General features: G+C 39.6%; 1 protein-coding gene across 7 annotated transcripts in view; it reads right to left on the bottom strand.

Moving 5' to 3' along the window:
- Nucleotides 1–17,742, bottom strand: part of DOCK4 (dedicator of cytokinesis 4) — a 471,214-nt gene that overhangs the window by 41,477 nt on the left and 411,995 nt on the right. For 5 of the 7 annotated variants that reach the window (XM_008963612.4, XM_034964845.2, XM_034964847.2 and 2 more), the window contains exons 33-37: nt 16,548–16,574; nt 16,308–16,403; nt 15,306–15,366; nt 10,729–10,822; nt 1,934–2,082 (exon numbers count right to left, since the gene is read on the bottom strand). In XM_008963612.4, coding sequence (XP_008961860.2) covers nt 1,934–2,082; nt 10,729–10,822; nt 15,306–15,366; nt 16,308–16,403; nt 16,548–16,574 — 427 coding nt within the window. The remainder of the gene's footprint in view (nt 1–1,933; nt 2,083–10,728; nt 10,823–15,305; nt 15,367–16,307; nt 16,404–16,547; nt 16,575–17,742) is intronic. The other 2 variants (XM_003811224.6, XM_034964844.2) reach the window with 1 other exon arrangement.

Below are 17,742 nucleotides of genomic sequence, written 5' to 3' on the forward strand. Positions count from 1 at the left end.
GAAATGTAAATTATTAAAAATCCTTTGAATGCTGGAAACGATAATCTACCACAACAGTCATTAATATATTGTACATGAACTATATTTTCTGGTGTCATTCCAGAATCATCTTGAAATGACTACAGTTCCACAATGGCCGAGTAGATGGATATAAACAGGCCCTCAGTGCAGAGGAGAGAATTACCACTGACCCCTAAGGCCCAATTATCTGTGACTGGTACCCTGGATTCCTTGCTTGGCTTAGTTGTGCTTGCAAATTGTGAGAGGTCTAACCAAGTTGGTTACTCTCAGCAGAAATGTAAAAATTCTTTAATCTAGTATAGGTGTCAGCAAACATTTTCTGCAAAGGGCCAGAAAGTCAAAACTTTAGTCTTTGAGGACCATTTAGTTTTTGTCACAACTCTGCTGTACTCAATTCTGCTGTTATAGCACCAAAGCAGCCATAGACACAATTAAGCATGGCTGTGTTCCAATAAGAATTTAGGGCCACTAAAATGTGCATTTCATATCATTTTCACATGTCCCAAAATGTTATGATTCCTTTGATTTCTTTCAACCATTTAAAAACATAAAAGAGATTTGTAGCTTTGGGGCTGTACAGAAACAGACAGTGAGCCATTTGACCTGTGGACCATGGTTTGCAACCCCTGATCTAGCACAGACTCCTGGGGATGGACCAATAAATGAATTCAGAGAGTTTGCACCACCTTATCCCACAGGTGGAAACTTTACAGCAGGAGGGCACAAAAACATTTCTTTTGGTATTCATGTAATGATATGTCAGTGTAGCTAGATAAATAATAAAGGAAGATGTGGAAGAAGCAATTTCCTTCGTGTACCCAATTATATTTTGTAAGAGAATTACAGCCATTGGTTGTATTTTAATTTTCTGTTTAACCTTTGCAATCTGGAAGATAAATTTGAGTCTAAGACATGTACCACCAAAGCATCCAAGTGTTCAAATCCAATAGACAATGGCGGTCAGATTCATGAATTTTTTAAAAGAGTACTACAAGCCCTTGAAGAGGGGTAGGAAGTGGAGGGAGGTGATGTACTGAATTGCTTTATGAAGTCAGTGAAGTTTTTTCAACACCTCAAGGCATCTCTTAAGTATATGATGGGATGCCACAAAATTCTTTAAACAAATTAAGTTTCATATATTTTACCTTAAAGTATAATGGAGCAGAATGCATGCCAATTTCGGGAGAGTGTGAAGGATGATAATGGTTTTTCAGAGAATACAATATCTGCGTGCTATGGTCTGCACGTTTGGGTCTCTGACAAATTCATATGTCGAAATCCTAAACCCCAGGGTGATGGTATTAGGAAATGGGGTCTTTGGAAGTGATTAGGTCATGAGGGTAGAGCCCTCACGATTGGCATTAGTGCCCTTATAAAAGAGGCCCCAGAGAGTTAGCCAGCCCCTTTCACCATGTGAAGATACAGCAAGATGGCCCTCACCAGACACTGTATCTGCCAGGGCCTTGATCTTGAACTTCTCAGCCTTCAGAAATGTGAAAAATAAATTTCTGTTGTTTATAAGCTACCCAGTCTAGGGTATTTTGCTAAAGCTGCCATGAATGGACTATGTTACTGGGGATCAAAATCTCTAAATCGGTGTTTATCAAAGTGTAATGAAAAGGTCATGCACATTGGACTCTCCTAGGGTCCTTGTTAAAATCACAGATTCCCCAGCCTCATGCCAGACAAGGCACGAATCAGAATGGCTCATTCAGAATCAAAATGAATCAGAATGGCTAGGACTGGCGCCTAGGAATCTGCATTTTAACAAGCTTTTGGGTGTTTCTAATATACATTAAAATGTGAGGATCCCTGCTCAAGGAGGTGGGCATTCATAAACTAGAAATGAAAGGGAAAGGGACATCAACACCATCACCCCAGGAGGGACCCCGGGCGGGGCAGGGCCACTTACTTTGCCTCTGTCAAAGTTCTGGATGATGGTGAGGTGCAGGTGCTCTTTGCGCTGCCATTCTGTTTGCATGGGGTAGGTCAGGAACTCCCTGAGGGGCCGATCAGACCATTCCAGTAGCTCGTCATATAAGAGGAGGGTATATGCAGCTTCTGCAAGTCACGTGAGAAGACAATGATTGAGACAGGACCCCAAGCCACATTCCCTCAAATGTGGCCAGTTTCCGACAAACTGGGGGAAAAAATATACTATTTTCTAAATTTCGCGATATAGCAGAAAAATGTCCAGAATATATGCAGCAGTAGGGTAATGAACGAGGACCTCCCCTGGATGATGGACTTGGACTAATCAGAGATCTGTATTTCATCTTTTGTTTCCTGTATTTTCGTTTCTGTTTTTGTCTTTTGTTTTTGTTTTCCCTAAAATGTCTGTATGCTACAGCATAATCAAAATGTGTAAGGATATCATGCTGTTGCTGGTTCAAAGATGTGGGGAGACAGGCCTTTGTTTGCTGAGAGAGTTCACTCGTAAGTTCCTTGGGGACTATGAGCATCCCCCAAAGGGCAGGCTTAGGAAATAAAAAATGGCAAATTCTTTGGGATAATAAAGGGCTGAAAAATCGAAACTGTTGAGGAGGGGGTTCAGAGTGGAGGCAGAATTTACAAGGGGCAAAGAAGCCAGAGAGGAGCTGAGTGAAGACCAAAAAAAAAAAAAAAAAAAAAAAAGAAAAAGAAAAAAACCTAACAACAGGGTAGGGATTGGAGAGGGTGGAAGTGCTGGATGAGGAGTGGGGGGAGTGGGTGGGTGTGTGGGTGTATTTGTGTGTGTGAGAGAGAAAGAACCGTTGCAGGCTGTGTGATATGACTGCCTTGCCCCAGATGGCCCCACAAATCTTCTGTAAAGAATACTGATATCATTACATGCTTGGCATGGTTGGATTTCCTGCAGAAACAAGGGGTGATTTTCCATATACACATAAGTGGAAAAGGTGACCTATGGATTTAAGTATGGTTGGCAGATAGTGTATTTGACAGGATACTTGCCATTCTGCAGGTCTCTCCTTTTCCTGAACTGTAAATATAGCCCAATAGATCAAGAATAGGAACCAGAATTGTCACTGATAAAGGACTATAATAATTTTTCCTATAATGTCATAATAGCCTACTCAATTACTAAATTGAATAAAATGGACAAATACTTATGTTATTAATCCATTTAACTCCACCTCAGGTTTCTCAAAAGACATAATGACAGCTTTTAAGATGGTATCAATAATGGTAATTCCTTTTCTTCATTTATTTGCCTTTAGGGTAACTACACATAAAGCCCTAAAGTAATATGCTGAGTTATAATGCTATGATGTGGCCATCTCCATGTAAAAAAGATAGTTGCAATAAGAAGGGCCAGGGCCCCTATCACAGGCACTGGTCTTTTTTCTCTTCAATTACCTTTGGTGAGCTTATACAATCTCCTGGTTCAATTATTATTGTGAAAGCTTTCCTAATCCGCCAGCAGTCTCTTATCCCCCTCCATTCAGTTTGCACAGTTAGCAATATGAACTTCTTTCAATGCAAATAAATGATCATGTTGCTTCCCTGGTTAAAATCAGTCCATGACTCTCAGTAGCTCAAACAATAAATTTAGGCCTCCTACAGTGACAGAGAAGGTTGCTCATGATCTGGTTCTTACCAAGCTCCCTATCCACATTTTCTCACTGGGTCTCCATGTAGTACAGGTATGAAAGAGCCCACCTCCATCTCTTTTAAGAAGCTTCAGTAGCCACTGAGGCTCCAGTCCTCATAGTTGGAGCCCCCGGACCCCACTATCCACTTTCCAGAAATGAGCAAGATGCATTGTGGTCCAGAGGCAGCTGGGCACAAGAAAGCTGCCCGACGGGGACAGGGATGCCTTCTGTTGCATGCACTCTTGCTGGTCTCTTTCTTTACGGGATTGAATGTGAGATGGACAGAGAAAGCAGCCACTAAAGGGTGTCAGTTAACTGGTGGACGCAGACACAGAGCTGAATCACCATAACATAGGTAGCCATGGAAGACTACTCTGATTGCACAAGAATTATAATAACCAGATCCTCAGAAGGGTGCTGTTATTTTAACAGGCATCTAGTTTTCTCTGACATCCCTGAGATGATTTCCTGATGTTTAATTCCCCATGTATCATTATAATAAACGCTAAGTATCTAAGGAAACCCTACGCATATTTTTGTTCTTGCATCCACACTCTTTGCTCTTGTCATCCGAACAAGCTCTGCTTCCTCTCACATACCTCTCTGATTCACACCTAAGGGCCTCACAGCTTGTGCCTGCAAGACCTTCTTTCCCCCTTTGCTGAAATAACTCCTACTTTCTCTTAATGACCCAACTCAGGAGTTACCTTCTTTGTCACTCAAATTTCTTTTGTGTCTCTGTCAGCATGTGACTACTCAGAAAATACCCCAGAGACTAACTGATCATTTTGAAGGATTAGGAAGACTGAGGAATGTCCTTCCCACAGCTGCCCACAGGCTGTGATGACTTCAAGGGCAATGAAAGTCAAATTTACGGAGACAGAAAGTAGAATAGTTGTTGCCAGGGGTAAGAGGAATGGGGAGTTAGTGTTTAATGGGTACAGAGTTTCAGTCTGGGAAGATGAGAAAAGTTCTGCACCTGTAGTCTCAGGTACTCAGGAGGCTGAGGCCAAGAGTTTAAGATCAGCCTTGGTAACACAGTGAGTCCTCGTCTCTAAAAAAATGTATTTTAAAATTAGCTAGGTGTGGTGGCACACGCCTGTAGTCCCAGCTACTTGGGAGGCTGAGTCAGGAGGATCATGTGAGTTCAAGACCAATCTGGGTGATATAGTGAGACCCCCATTTCAAAAAAAAGAAAAGTTCTGTCAGTGGATGGTGGTAATGGTAGCACGACAATGTGACTATACTTAATACCACTGAACTGTACACTTAAAAATGGTTAAGATGGTAAATTTTATGTTATGCACAATTAAAAAACAAAAAGAGGCCAGGCACAGTGGTTCATACCTGTAATCCCAGCACTTTGGGAGGCCAAGGCAGGTGCATTGCCTGAGGTCAGTAGTTTGAGACCAGCCTGGCCGACATAGTGAAACCCTGTCTCTACTAAAAATACAAAAAATTAGCTAGCATGGTGGCAGGCACCTGTAATCCCAGCTACTCAGGAGGCTGAGGCAGGTGAATCACTTGAACCCAGGAGATGGAGGTTGCAGTGAGCTGAGATCACGCCATTGCACTCCAGCCTGGGCAACAAGAGTGAAACTCCGTCTCAAAAACAAAAACAAAACCCCCCAAAAAACAAAAAGAGCAATGAAGGTCTCCAGTCTCCAAATGCTTTCCCAATCAGCTTGCCCTTGGAAGGTCCTGGGATGGGCGGAATGCCAGGTGTGGGTCAGGTGCCCCTGGGAAAGCCTGGGAAAAGAAGGCACTGGCAGGCAATCAGATGAAACTGACAAATGACTGAGCGATGGCATGGAAAAGTTGTGAAGACAAATTACACCTGTTTCAGAATTTGATTTGGGAAAATGACAACACATATCTGAGAAAAACTGTGTCTAGAGGAAGCAGTAGTAAATTTTTATTAATCCCATTCTACCATTTTGAGAAGTGTATTACAAGGACACCAATATGCAAAAAGAAATAAGAGAGAAGAGTAGAGATGAGTTAGGCATGGAGGCTGCTGTCACAAAAGGCTGGAAAAGGGTTAAGTCACTTAAACAGAATCCTAGAAAGATAGAAAAGTTCCCTGTCAATTTCACTGTCTCCAAGAACAGAAATGAAGATAGAAGAGAGTAGAATAAAATGTTACATGGGAAAAGAACTGATTTCTTATGACTTTGGGGAACATAAAGACTGCAAGTTGAGTAAACAAATTAAAGAAAAAAGATTTACCCAGTTTTGAAATATAATCAGACAAATTTGGACTTTATTTCAGAGAACCAAAATATATCTGTTATATATCTAGAGTAGCTTATCCTCACTTACCTCCTGCATTTCTCTTTTTATGAACTTTAAAAATTTTCAAAAAGTTTACTGTTTTTTTTCTTTTTGAATCGAGAATTACCAATATTGAGAAAGAAAATCTGCTTATCAGGTGTTAATATTTAATTAAAGGGTACATTAATTTGTGATGCATTTATTTAAATCTCACATTGCTAGGCACTATTCTAAGAACTGAGAAGACTAAAGATAAGAAAAACATCACTGTGGGCCAGGTGCGGTAGCTCACACCTGTAATCCCAGCACTTTGGAAGGCCAAAGCAGGTGGATCTTCTGAGCTCAGGAGTTCGAGACTAGCCTGGGCAATATGGCAAAACCCTGTCCCTACCAAAAAAAAAAAAAAGAAAAAAGAAAAAAATTAGCTGGCTGTGGTGGCATGTGCCTGTGGTCCCAACTACTTGGGAGGCTGAGGTGGGAGGATCGCTTGGGTTTGGGAGGCAGAGGCTGCAGTGAGCCCAGATCGTGCCACTACATTCCAGCCTGGGTGACAGAGTCAAACCTTGTCTCACAAAAAAAGAAAAGAAAAGAAAAGAAATTATTACTGTCCTCAAGGGACTCCTTAACTGAAGATTATCCATATATACATGCATGCATGTACATACACAATATATAATATATAACCATATAATATGCAATTATTAATAAAAAACAGTTTGATAGGTACCTTAATAGAAACCTGGGGCTGGACGTGGTAGCTCACACCTATAATCCCAGCACTTTCGGAGGCTGAGGCAGGTGGATCACCTGAGGCCAGAAGTTCGAGATTGGCCTGGCCAACGTGGTGAAACCCCGTCTCTACTAAAAATACAAAAAACTTTAGCTGGGCATGGTGGCAGGCACCTGTAATCTCAGCTGCTCAGGAGTCTGAGGCAGGAGAATCGCTTGAACCTGGGAGGTGAAGTTGCAGTGGGCCGAGATTGCACCACTGCACTCCAGCCTGGGCGACAGAGTGAGACTCTGTCTCAAAAGCAAAACAAAACAAAAAAATCTGGAAAAAATGCCATGGGAAAAAAGAGATGGGAAAATCACTTAGCCTATGGGAGAAGGATTGTGGGGCATGGAGATGGTGAGAGAAAGAGAAGAAAAAGAACTTCAGGAGGGGGATGGCTGCATGGAAAAGAGGGTGAAGGAGCTGATCCTGAAGGATGAAAGGAGGGTATGTGGTACAAGTGGTAAGATAAGGCTGAACAGACAAGCGTTGGTTCAATTACAACAGACCTTGAATAAAGAATTTGAAGTTTATTTTGTAGAACACATACACTGACAACAGAGTGATATCTAGGGAAGGAGTTGGCAAACTTTTTCTTAAAGGGCCAGACCGTAAATAATTTAGGCTGTGGTCTTTGTCTCCACTACCCAGTTCTGCCACTGTGGCGCAAAAGCAGAAATACACAATACACAAATAAGTGGGCATGGGTGAGCTGTTATAAAACTTCCCTTACAAAATAAGGTAGCTAGCCTGTAGGTTGTAGTTTGTTGGCTCCTGTTCCAAAGAATAACTCTGCTGACAGTTCAGAGGCAGACAGGTGAGAAATGATGGTCTAACTGAGGCAGTAAAGGTGGGAACAGTGAAAAGGAAATGGTTTTGAAAGATTTCTAGGAAACAGAATTAATAGAACTTCATGAATGATTATTTGAGGGAGGCTAGAAAAGTCAAAGATACATCAGGGTCTTCTGACTGAGTAAACAGTGATGCTACTAATTGAGACAGTGGAACTTCAGCTAGAGGAATGAGTAAATTCTGGGAACAGAAGTACCATTTCATAAAGGATTCCCTTACTCTTTTAAAGCTGGGGAGGAGCCATGATTCAGGAGTTCCTTGGAAGAACAATGTGGCAAAAGACCAAGATTTGAGGTTCCCAAATCTAATTAAAGGGTTCTGTTTAAGATGGAGTACATGCATTCCACCCTATCTCTCCCACTGATTACAACTAAACAGCCTGGAGAGACTACATAACACAACTATTGGAGGACTCTGAAAAGTAAGAGCAGGTGGACTGAGGAAAAAAACGAATACTCAAAGAATGACCATACCACAGTTAATTCTGTTTTAGTTTTTTGCCTTCCACATCTCCTGGCTTAGACTTCCCTGTTTCCTGGAACTGCAAATGGGAACAGACAGAAAAAGCTCCAAGAAAAGTCCCTTTAGTCGGAGTACTGGGTAGAAGATCCCCTGTGGGGTGAAGCGCTGTAGACATTTCTGGCCTCACTCAGTCTCAGAAACAAAGCTGCACACTGTAGGGGTGGCAGTGGGGGCAGTGGCAGTGGCAGTGGCAGTAGTGCCTTCTATCAGTTCTTTTCTTTGACTGCTTTGCCCACAGAGAGACCAATTGCAGGGAGTGCATCATGGCATGAAGAGAGAGGATCAAGCCTTGGCTATATAGCCAGAGTACTAGGAAAGGAAGTTCTTGGGAGAAAGGAAGAATGGGGAGGATCACAGAGGGGAGGGAGCTCAAGAAAGGGATACTAAATTCTGCATATGAAGTCAGACTCATCTCCAAGGTGCACAAGTGTAGAACAAACCAATGGATCAATATAACAAGGACTTCTGTCTGTTAAAATTCAAAAAATTAATGTCTTCCTAAAGATTTTAACAGACTCCAGAGTCCTATAACATAATATTCAAAAGGTCTAGAATATAATCCAAAATTATCTGACTTTTAAAAAACTAAACAACTCTCAAAGGGCAAAAGCAATGAAAAGATGTCAACCCCAATTTGATGCAGATGTTAGAATTATAGACAAAGACTATGAAGCAGTTATTATAACCATGCTCCATGAAGTAAAGGTGAACATTTTTGAATAAATAAAAAGATAGATAGACATTCTTTGCAAAGAAATTGAAGCTGTAAAAAGAAAATAACTACATGGAAATTTTAGAACTGAATAATACGATAACAAAAATAAACGTCTCACTGGAAAGGCTCAATAGCTGAATGAAGCAACAGAAGAAAATCAGTGGACTTAACTCAATAGACATTAGTGATCTGAAAACAAAGGAAGAAGAGAAGTTGAACAAAAATGAACAGAGTTCCAGGAACCTATGGTACAACACCAAAAGGCCCAACATTCATGCCATTACAGTCCTCAAAATGAGAAGAAGAACTGGTAGAGAAATATATTTAAGGAAATAATGCTTGGAAGCTTCCCGAATTTGGTAAAGGAAATAAATGTACAGATCCAAGAAACTCAGCAAACCCAAACAAGTTAAACTAAACAGGAAAACTATGCCCATACATATAATAATCAAACCACTGAAAACCAAAGATAAAGTCCTGAAGACAACCAGAAAAAAGTTACAAACTTCATGTAGGTGAGTAATTTCTTTTTATTATTTTTTGAGACAGGGTCGGGCTCTGTCATCCAGGGTGGAGTGCAGTGGTGCAATTTTGGCTCACTGCAGCCTCTGCCTCCCAGGCTCAAGTGATCCACCTCAGCCTCCCGAGTAGCTGGGACTACAGACATGTGCCACCATGACTGGTTAATTTTTTGTATTTTTGGCGGAGACGGGGGTTTCGCCACATTTTCCAGGCTGGTCTGTAACTCCTGGGCTCAAGCGATCCACCTGCCTTGGCCTCCCTAAGTGCTGGGATTACAGGCATGAGCCACCACGTCTGGCCTTGTAGTTGAGTAATTTAAATGACTGCATATTTCTTGCTAGACACCATGAAGGTCAGAACACAGTGGAATTATATTTTTAAAGTACTGAAACAAAAGAACTGTTCACCTACAATACTGTATCCAGTAAACATATCCTTCAGGGATGAAGGTGAAATAAAGACATTCTTAGATGAAGGAAAACTAAGAAGATTCTTCACCACTGGATCTGCTTTAAAAGAAATACTAAAACAAGATCTTCAGGCTCAACAAAAATATTATAACAGAAGGAACCTGGGAACTTCATGAATGAAGAAAGAATAATAGAAATGGTAAACATCTGAGTAAATAAAGTATTTTTGTCCCCCTAAATTCATTAAAATAGGTCTGACTATTGAAAGGCAAAAATTATGACACCATCTGAAGAGACTTTCAATGTATGTAGATGTAATACATGTGGCAACTACAACATACAGTGGGGAGGATAATGAGACCTATATAGCTGTAAAATTCCCACATTTAACTTTGATATGGTTTGGCTGTGTCCCCACCCAAATCTCATCTTCAATTGTAGCTCCCACAACTCCCATGTGTCATGGGAGGGACGAGGTGGGAGGTAATTGAATCATGGGGGAGGGTCTTTCCCATGCTGCTCTCATAATAGTGAATAAGTGTCACGAGATCTGATGCTTTTATAAGGGAGAGTTTCCCTACACAAACCCTCTCTTGTCTGCTGCCATGTAAGATGTGCCTTTTGCCTTTCACCATGATTGTGAGGCCTCCCCAGCCATGTGGAACTGTAAGTCAATTAAACCTCTTTTTCTTTATAAATTACCCAGTCTCAGGTATGTCTTTATCAGCAGTGTGAAAACAGACTAATACAAACTTGAAGTGGTAAAATCCTAACTATAAGCAGACTGTAAGAAGTTATGTATGTATTTTGTAATCCCCAGAGCAACCTCTGAAAAAGTATGCAAAGAGAAATAGTCAAACAACCTACATGTATGTATCATGTATATGATATATATAGAATCTGCAGAAATATATATCCAATTAAAAATAAATTTTAATTTTAAAGTAGAAATGCTTGAGTCTTTCCACTCTAATTATAAAAAGCGGAGGAATGATCATGATTAATACATCAGCTCCCTTCCCAATCTGAGCCAAAAGACAGAATTACCTGTAAAGTTCTGTGCTTTGAGATGCAGATCATAGAGTTTGTGAATGTAGCGTATATACATCTCCTCCTTGTTCAGTTCAGTCTTATAGAAGTTCTGTAAAAAAAGAGTACAGGTATGGATAGTTCCTCAACAATCTGGCCTACAATTATCTGCCTTTTACTCTGCTAAAGTTCCATGTCTGGAGCCAAGAGAACGGATGCATTTTTCCATGTAAATATCTCTAAAAATGAAATAAGGTGGCTCAGTGACAGTGTCAGTCATTTCCTAGCAATTACTGGATAAGTTGGTTTCTTGGGTTTTTATCCCTGATTCATATTTCTTTACTTTTTATGATTTTTTGTTAGTTTAAATGTCAATGAACAATCAGCCTGTTCAACTAAAAAATATTAAAAATACGTAACAGATTAATCCATTTTTTAACTTGGCCAATTGATACTCAAAGGACAGTTTCTTTCATTTTAAAATTCAAAGCTATTTTGCTCTAAAGAAAAAAGTCTCAGCTGGGCACGGTGGCTCATGCCTGTAATCCCAGCACTTTGGGAGGCCGAGGTGGACAGATCACGAGGTCAAGAGATTGAAACCATCCTGGCCAACATGGTGAAACCCCATCTCTACTAAAAATACAAAAATTAGCTGGGTGTGGTGGCACACACCTGCAAGCCCAGCTACTTGGGAGGCTGAGGCAGGAGAATCGCTTGAACCCAGGAGGTGGAGGCTGCAGTGAGCCAAGATCATGCCACTGCACTGCAGCCTGGTGACAGAGAAAGACTCCGTCTAAAAATAAAAAATAAAAAATAAAAAAAAAAAGCAAAAGTCTCTAAGACATACAGGTAAGGATGAGTAAAAGCAATGTAAAAGAATGGGAAAGAGGGTAAATAAAGAGGCTCTTTATTTTTAAGATGTTATTCTGCATTTCCTATGCGTTGGACTTCAAATGTTTCCAGTTTATGTCCAAAACATAAAGGGACAAATAAGAGATTTTATTTCAAATTATTATTACAGAAACATGTTTATTGAAAATATTTTGTTTCCTAAGAAGTATTTAGATCTTAGGAAATATCTCTAAAATGTTTTTAACAAAAACTCAACTTTTACTTACCTGGACACATTATGTTGGCTATTTTATTTTTAGACAGTCTCACTCTGTCACCCAGGCTGGAGTGCAGTGGTGCAATCTCAGCTGACTGCAACCTCCGCCTTCCGAGTTCAAGTGATTCTCCTGCCTCAGCCTCCTGAGTAGCTGGGAATACAGGTGTGCATCACCACACCCAGCTAAGAATTTTTAGTAGAGATGGGGTTCTGCCATGATGCCCAGGCTAGTCTCGAACTCCTGACCTCAACTGATCCACCTGCCTCGGCCTCCCAAAGTGCTGATGCCACTGGGATCAGGCATGAGCCACTGATCCTGGCCCAGGCTGGCATTTTAAAGGCATACTGATAAGCATCCAAAGCTACTTCTTCACCACATTATAAAGCACATGAGTCCTCACTGAACTTATTCAACATAAAAGTGAATGTAAATGAAGTTGGATTCTAGTAAAAGCATAATGTTGTGAGTCTCCAAACAAGACATGTTTAGTGAACAAATCATGGTGCATAATGAAATCTCTGCTGGAGACACTTGAACTACTATTACTACTTATTGTTACTGTTTTAATTGATGCTAGTTGGTGTGTGGAAGAAGGGGAAATCGGTGATGAGGGAATAAATCTGTTGACTTGAAGGAGTGATAGGCTTTTCTAAGAGGAAAGGCCAGGAATTCTAAAAACTTTTTAAAGCTGATTAGTAGACAGGGCTTTGGTAATAATGGACCAATCTAGCAAATGTGGCTGTTGAAATGGTACTTGGGCTTGAAGCCTGAGGATCTGCTATCAAATGTACTTTCTGCCCATTACCTAACAGGTGTCCATTCTTCAGTCTGAGGACTCTTCTAACTTTGAGACACTGATATTAAGTCAAATGCATCATAAATTTTTTTTTCAATTTATACCATTATCCTCCCTCTTTTATTCTTGTCTCCTGTAGATCTTGGCATTCTTTAAAAAGCTCAATAAATAATGCTATTCACGTCTCTCTTATTAAAACCAAAATGATTTTAATTAGCAAGAATTGTTGTATCATAAACACAAGTCTAACAACTCCACAGCAGGTTTTTATATTACTAAAGGATGATTTGCTCTAACAGCTTTCTGGCAAGAAGCAGCTTTGAGAACAAAACAAGCAATCACTCTAAATAAATAGTTCTCTTAAAAAAATATCTCCAGTCAGCAGATGATAATCTTCCAAATGTCTGACAAAGTGTGTGACACAAAGAACAAAACAATAATTACATTTCCTAGTATTAGTCATGTCAAATATTACTTTTTTAAAACCAATTTAACCCCGATCTTGTAAAGGATGTCACAGCTCTCCTGAAGACAATCTGGAATTGACTTTTTCAAAGAGTTAAGAGAAGACTCTAAGAGGAAGTGAGTAACTGAAGAGAACCACATTGCTACTAGAAAAAATCAAGAACCTTCCATGTGGAGTAGAGGCTAAAAAAGATTAGCTTCAAAGTGATATATTTGCTTCTTTAATAAGTATTCTTGTGCTAGTTTGAAATAAGTAGAGCTTTCAAAGTGTTAAAATTTTCTAGAAGGATTATTCTTGGTCAGTGCAAAGCTATCAGGATAATGTCTCAAGTGGTTAGTAATGGGGCCACTGATTATACGATATTAAATCTCAGGTGTATTCCTACTGGGAGACTAGAGTAAATACATTAAAGGCAGAGTATTAATTCTTTCATCCAAGGAAGTGATCTCTTCTTTTATACCAATTGTGGAAATGAACATAAGGTCTATATTTATTTGCTCATCTCCAAATGGAAGGTACTTGAGAAAGAAGATGGAAGAATGGAGAGGATTACTTTGGGGAAAGGTAAAGGCTTTGAGGTTATTTATGAGACTTTGTGCCTGGAGTTGAGGTAGAACCAGAGTTAAGAAGACAGAGAAGACCTAAAGCTTATCAAGCACTTAGCTTTTCTCCCAACAGTGACACACAAGCACGGATGTGGGAGAAACTCAGGCTGAAGGTCTTCACTGTGATGAGAGGCTGGCAAAAGCAGGTAAGAAACTGGAGAATCAACTAGGAAATGTAAGAGAGGGAATGACTATGTTCAAGTTAGAAATGAGTACTGAGAGCAGAGGTCAATGGTCTGACCCAGTGAGCGTGGGCTAATGGCCTGCAGGTTACCGTTGGGTCTAATGAAAACATTATGGAAGAAAGTGAACAAGATGTGGCCTGATAGAGGATGCTTAGGTCTCACTATTTTTAGGGACTGATATTGGAGGTGGAGATATAACAATTAGATTAAAAATGTGGAGGAGGCAGTGGGTGTGATAAAGACGGATACCATCACAGGCTCAGAGATGAGAAGCAGTGCAGCAAGAAATGAGGAAAATAGATGAAAAGACAGTCACAAGAAAGCAGAAGCCCTGAGCTTTGAAGACGGACTGTGACAGGAGTAAACAAAGTAATACAAAACAAAACAAAACAAAAAGAAACTGATGAGCTAAGAAAAGACAAAATCAAAGTAGGGGCAAAAGAATTTCAAGGTGCAAGCAAATAGAGAACTATATGGCATGTGAGGAACTCAAATGATCAGAGTAAGGATAAGAATGACTGTGCAAGAACTTAGAATATAATAGATGGCGAGGATTCATTTATTCTACAAAATATAAGAAAAAGAAACCATGAGATTCACAAATATAGAACTAGACTTTTCTTGTATTTTATATTTTCCTGTACTTCAGATCTGATTGAAGGAACTTATCAAAAACATTAATTTGACTTACGTTAAAATATGACAAATAAACGTCTAAATGTAGGGCCACTCCTTTGCTCTGTGGTAAGAATACCATTCTATTTAATAGTTAGTTATGTGACATTTTATATAAATGTTGGCTTGCCCAGGACAGCTTTGGATTAGCCTGTTATCCTTACAGAATGTTTAATTTTACTCTCAAAAATGTCCTGCTTGGTCATCCTAGTTACAAAGCAAACCTTAACAAAAGTGCTATTATGAATTCAATTTGCAAAAAAGCTAGAGTAAAAATTAGGGTGTTAAATAGAAAACTGTCATTTGTTCACAAAAGAAGAGATCACTAATATTTATCAAAATGTGGACTGCATATCACTCTGTGAGAAAGGAAAAGAACAGAAAGAAATTGCTACACAAAGTAGAAAGACCTCTAACAGGGGACACGGTGCTTTTTGCTAGGACAGCAACAAGACTCTAGGAGGGTGAAGTACTGCAACCGGGGAACCCAATGGCATCACTCTGGGATCCCACACGGGTCTCCTATTAGGGCTGTGGGGAATGCAGGGGATGCACCTTGTAATGTCTGGGACTGAGGATTTCCTGGACTTTAATTTAACCTGCAGCTCACTATGCTTCTCTTAAAAACACTTGTAAATTTAAAAATAACTCTTCTAAGAAACATCACATTGCAGATTAAACACAAACAAAACATAGTATTTCTGGGAAAAAAATACAAGTATTAGGAGAAAAGGAGAAAAAGGGGAATAGTTTACTAACCAGAAGGCTAACTGTGCAGCCAATCTTTTTGCCATCTACCTCTCCCATTTTCATGCAGTCCCTAAAAACAAAAAGCAATAGTCAGAACTCAGAACTTCCTTCCTAGGGGCAAACACAGTTTGTTCTTTTTGGGGGAAAAAAAGAAAGAAAGAAAGAAAAAAAAAAAAAAAAAAAAAAGAAGCCACTTTTAGGGACCAGAGGCAATTTGCATTGCAAGTGTTTGTTCATTTAGATACATGCTCCAAGGACTGATAATCTAATCTCTGGGGAATCTGGGGAGTCAGAGACTCCTGAGCATCAGCTTCTGTTAAGAATTTCATTGCCATGTCAAGATTATGCTCCCTCTCAATGGACATGGGCTCAGGAAGTTAGAGGAGTGAAAATGTGTTATTGTACACTTCCTACAGTGGGGTGAGAAGTGGCTGGTAAGCCTGGCCATTAACAATGAGAATGAGGGTTTCATTCCTAAAATAAAACCAAACTACCATGTATTTAAGTGGGATTAACTACTTTAACAGTTTAGATAATATGAAAATAAAAAACACAGGTCTACGGAAGGTGACACTGTGAGTTTCATCTCACCCACGTCCCCTTTTTAAGAGAATACTTAAGAGAATAGCATGATTGTACAATTCTCCATTACATTGTTTTCACCCTAAAATGGATTGGTTCTACTGGTTCTAGGGGCTAAGTCTAAATACCAAAATAAAGATTTTTTTTTTTTTTTTGAGAACTCTCAGGGACTCTGAGAATCCTCTCAATTCACCAAGACTTTCAAAGAACTATCAAAAAACAAAACAAAGCAACAAAAAATAAACAAAAGCTCAAATTAACAGCTCTGAACCAGCTGGTTAGAAGTTCATTATCTTAGTATACCAGGTTCCATGGTCTGATAATCAATTGAGTGATTCACAAGAGTGGAACGTTGATTGTATTCTATTTGATTTTCTAACTGGAGTTCAGCATGAACTGGAGTTCAGAAAAACATGCGACTCGGCTTACCTGTAATCTAACAACCTCTCCATTAGACGAGTCACAGTAGCAATTAATGAAACGCCACTTTCGCGCCATGTTTCCCGCTCAATTTTCTTTAGTAGACTGGAAAAGAAAGAACCCGGGGCATTTTCAACATTTATTTTTATCAGTCACCATGACAACCACTTTACTTTCATCAGTACCTTAAATGCCTTAGCAACCACTGCAACATCTCACAAGTAGCACAGTTTGCAAACAATGTCTTACCTAGGATAGGGACCAAATAGTGGAATTCTAATCCAGGAAGCATTGACAAAGCAAATTGATTTTCAGATTATCCAAGTCATAAAATACAAACACATGCATATAATCATATTTTCAAAATATACAAGCATCTCACAGCTCAAAGACATTTTTTCCTAGCTTCTCCCTTACACTAACAGAGGCTTGCGTCTTACCACATCAAATAACACTGCAAAAAGCAAAAACAGGAGTGCCTCCAAGTTTACTTTTAAGCAAGATCTTGCTTTATTCACATAAAAATATTTTCCTACCTCTCAGTGGAATGCATCTTCATCCAAGCAATTTTACTGCAATGCAACTGCTACAGGAAAATCCTTGTACAGACGGTATGACGTTTTGCGTTTTTTCCTTTCACTTAACATTTGCCCACTCAATACATATTGTACTATCTGTGCACTCACTCAACAGTTTCATTCATTTTGTCACTAATCACAGAGGATTTTCCATGTGGTTGTTACAGCAGATTGATGACAAGTACTGAACCACATGTCTCCTCCTACATTTCCCCTAATCCTAAGCACCTTGGAGCAGAGGTACTATGTAAACACAAAATAATAACAATCATGATAATTACAATCTGTGTCACTTTCACTCCCACCTCTCAGCAAATTAACAGTGTACTTGACAAAGGCTTTATGATTGAACTTCCCCCAAAAGATAAAAGTAAGAACATTAAGCATGGCAATATGTGGATACTTCCCTACCCCTTGATATTTAATGATTGCCATTTCTGTCTAAAATCTTATTTGTCTTTCATCTTAGTTTCAGGAATAAGAGAGAAAACATTTCTTACAAGTACAGTCTAAGCATATCATATATGTACTTAGTTCAAAAATAAACATTCAAGAAGAAAGCTGTTTTGTCAAAGCTTTCTCTTGTCTGTGGCTATGTTCTCTCCCAAGTTTTCTCTCCATCATCCCCTACCTCTTTCTCTTGTTATTGGCATTCTAGTGCCCAGCCTTCTGTCTTGTCTCCTCCTGTGTTTCCTGTGCATCCCTCATCCTGTTTTTCTGGTTTATTCTAAACTGTTTCTTAGGTTAAGAGTGGAAACTGCATATGGAAGGGATGGAATCTGCCCTGACCAGTCCTGCAAGCGAAGGTCCCCTAGTTTGTTTAAAATGTGTTTTCTTTTAAAAACCTCTGAACAGCACCTCTTTCA

This window comes from Pan paniscus, chromosome 6, assembly GCF_029289425.2.
Source record: "Pan paniscus chromosome 6, NHGRI_mPanPan1-v2.0_pri, whole genome shotgun sequence".
NCBI classification, from domain to species: Eukaryota; Metazoa; Chordata; class Mammalia; order Primates; family Hominidae; genus Pan; species Pan paniscus.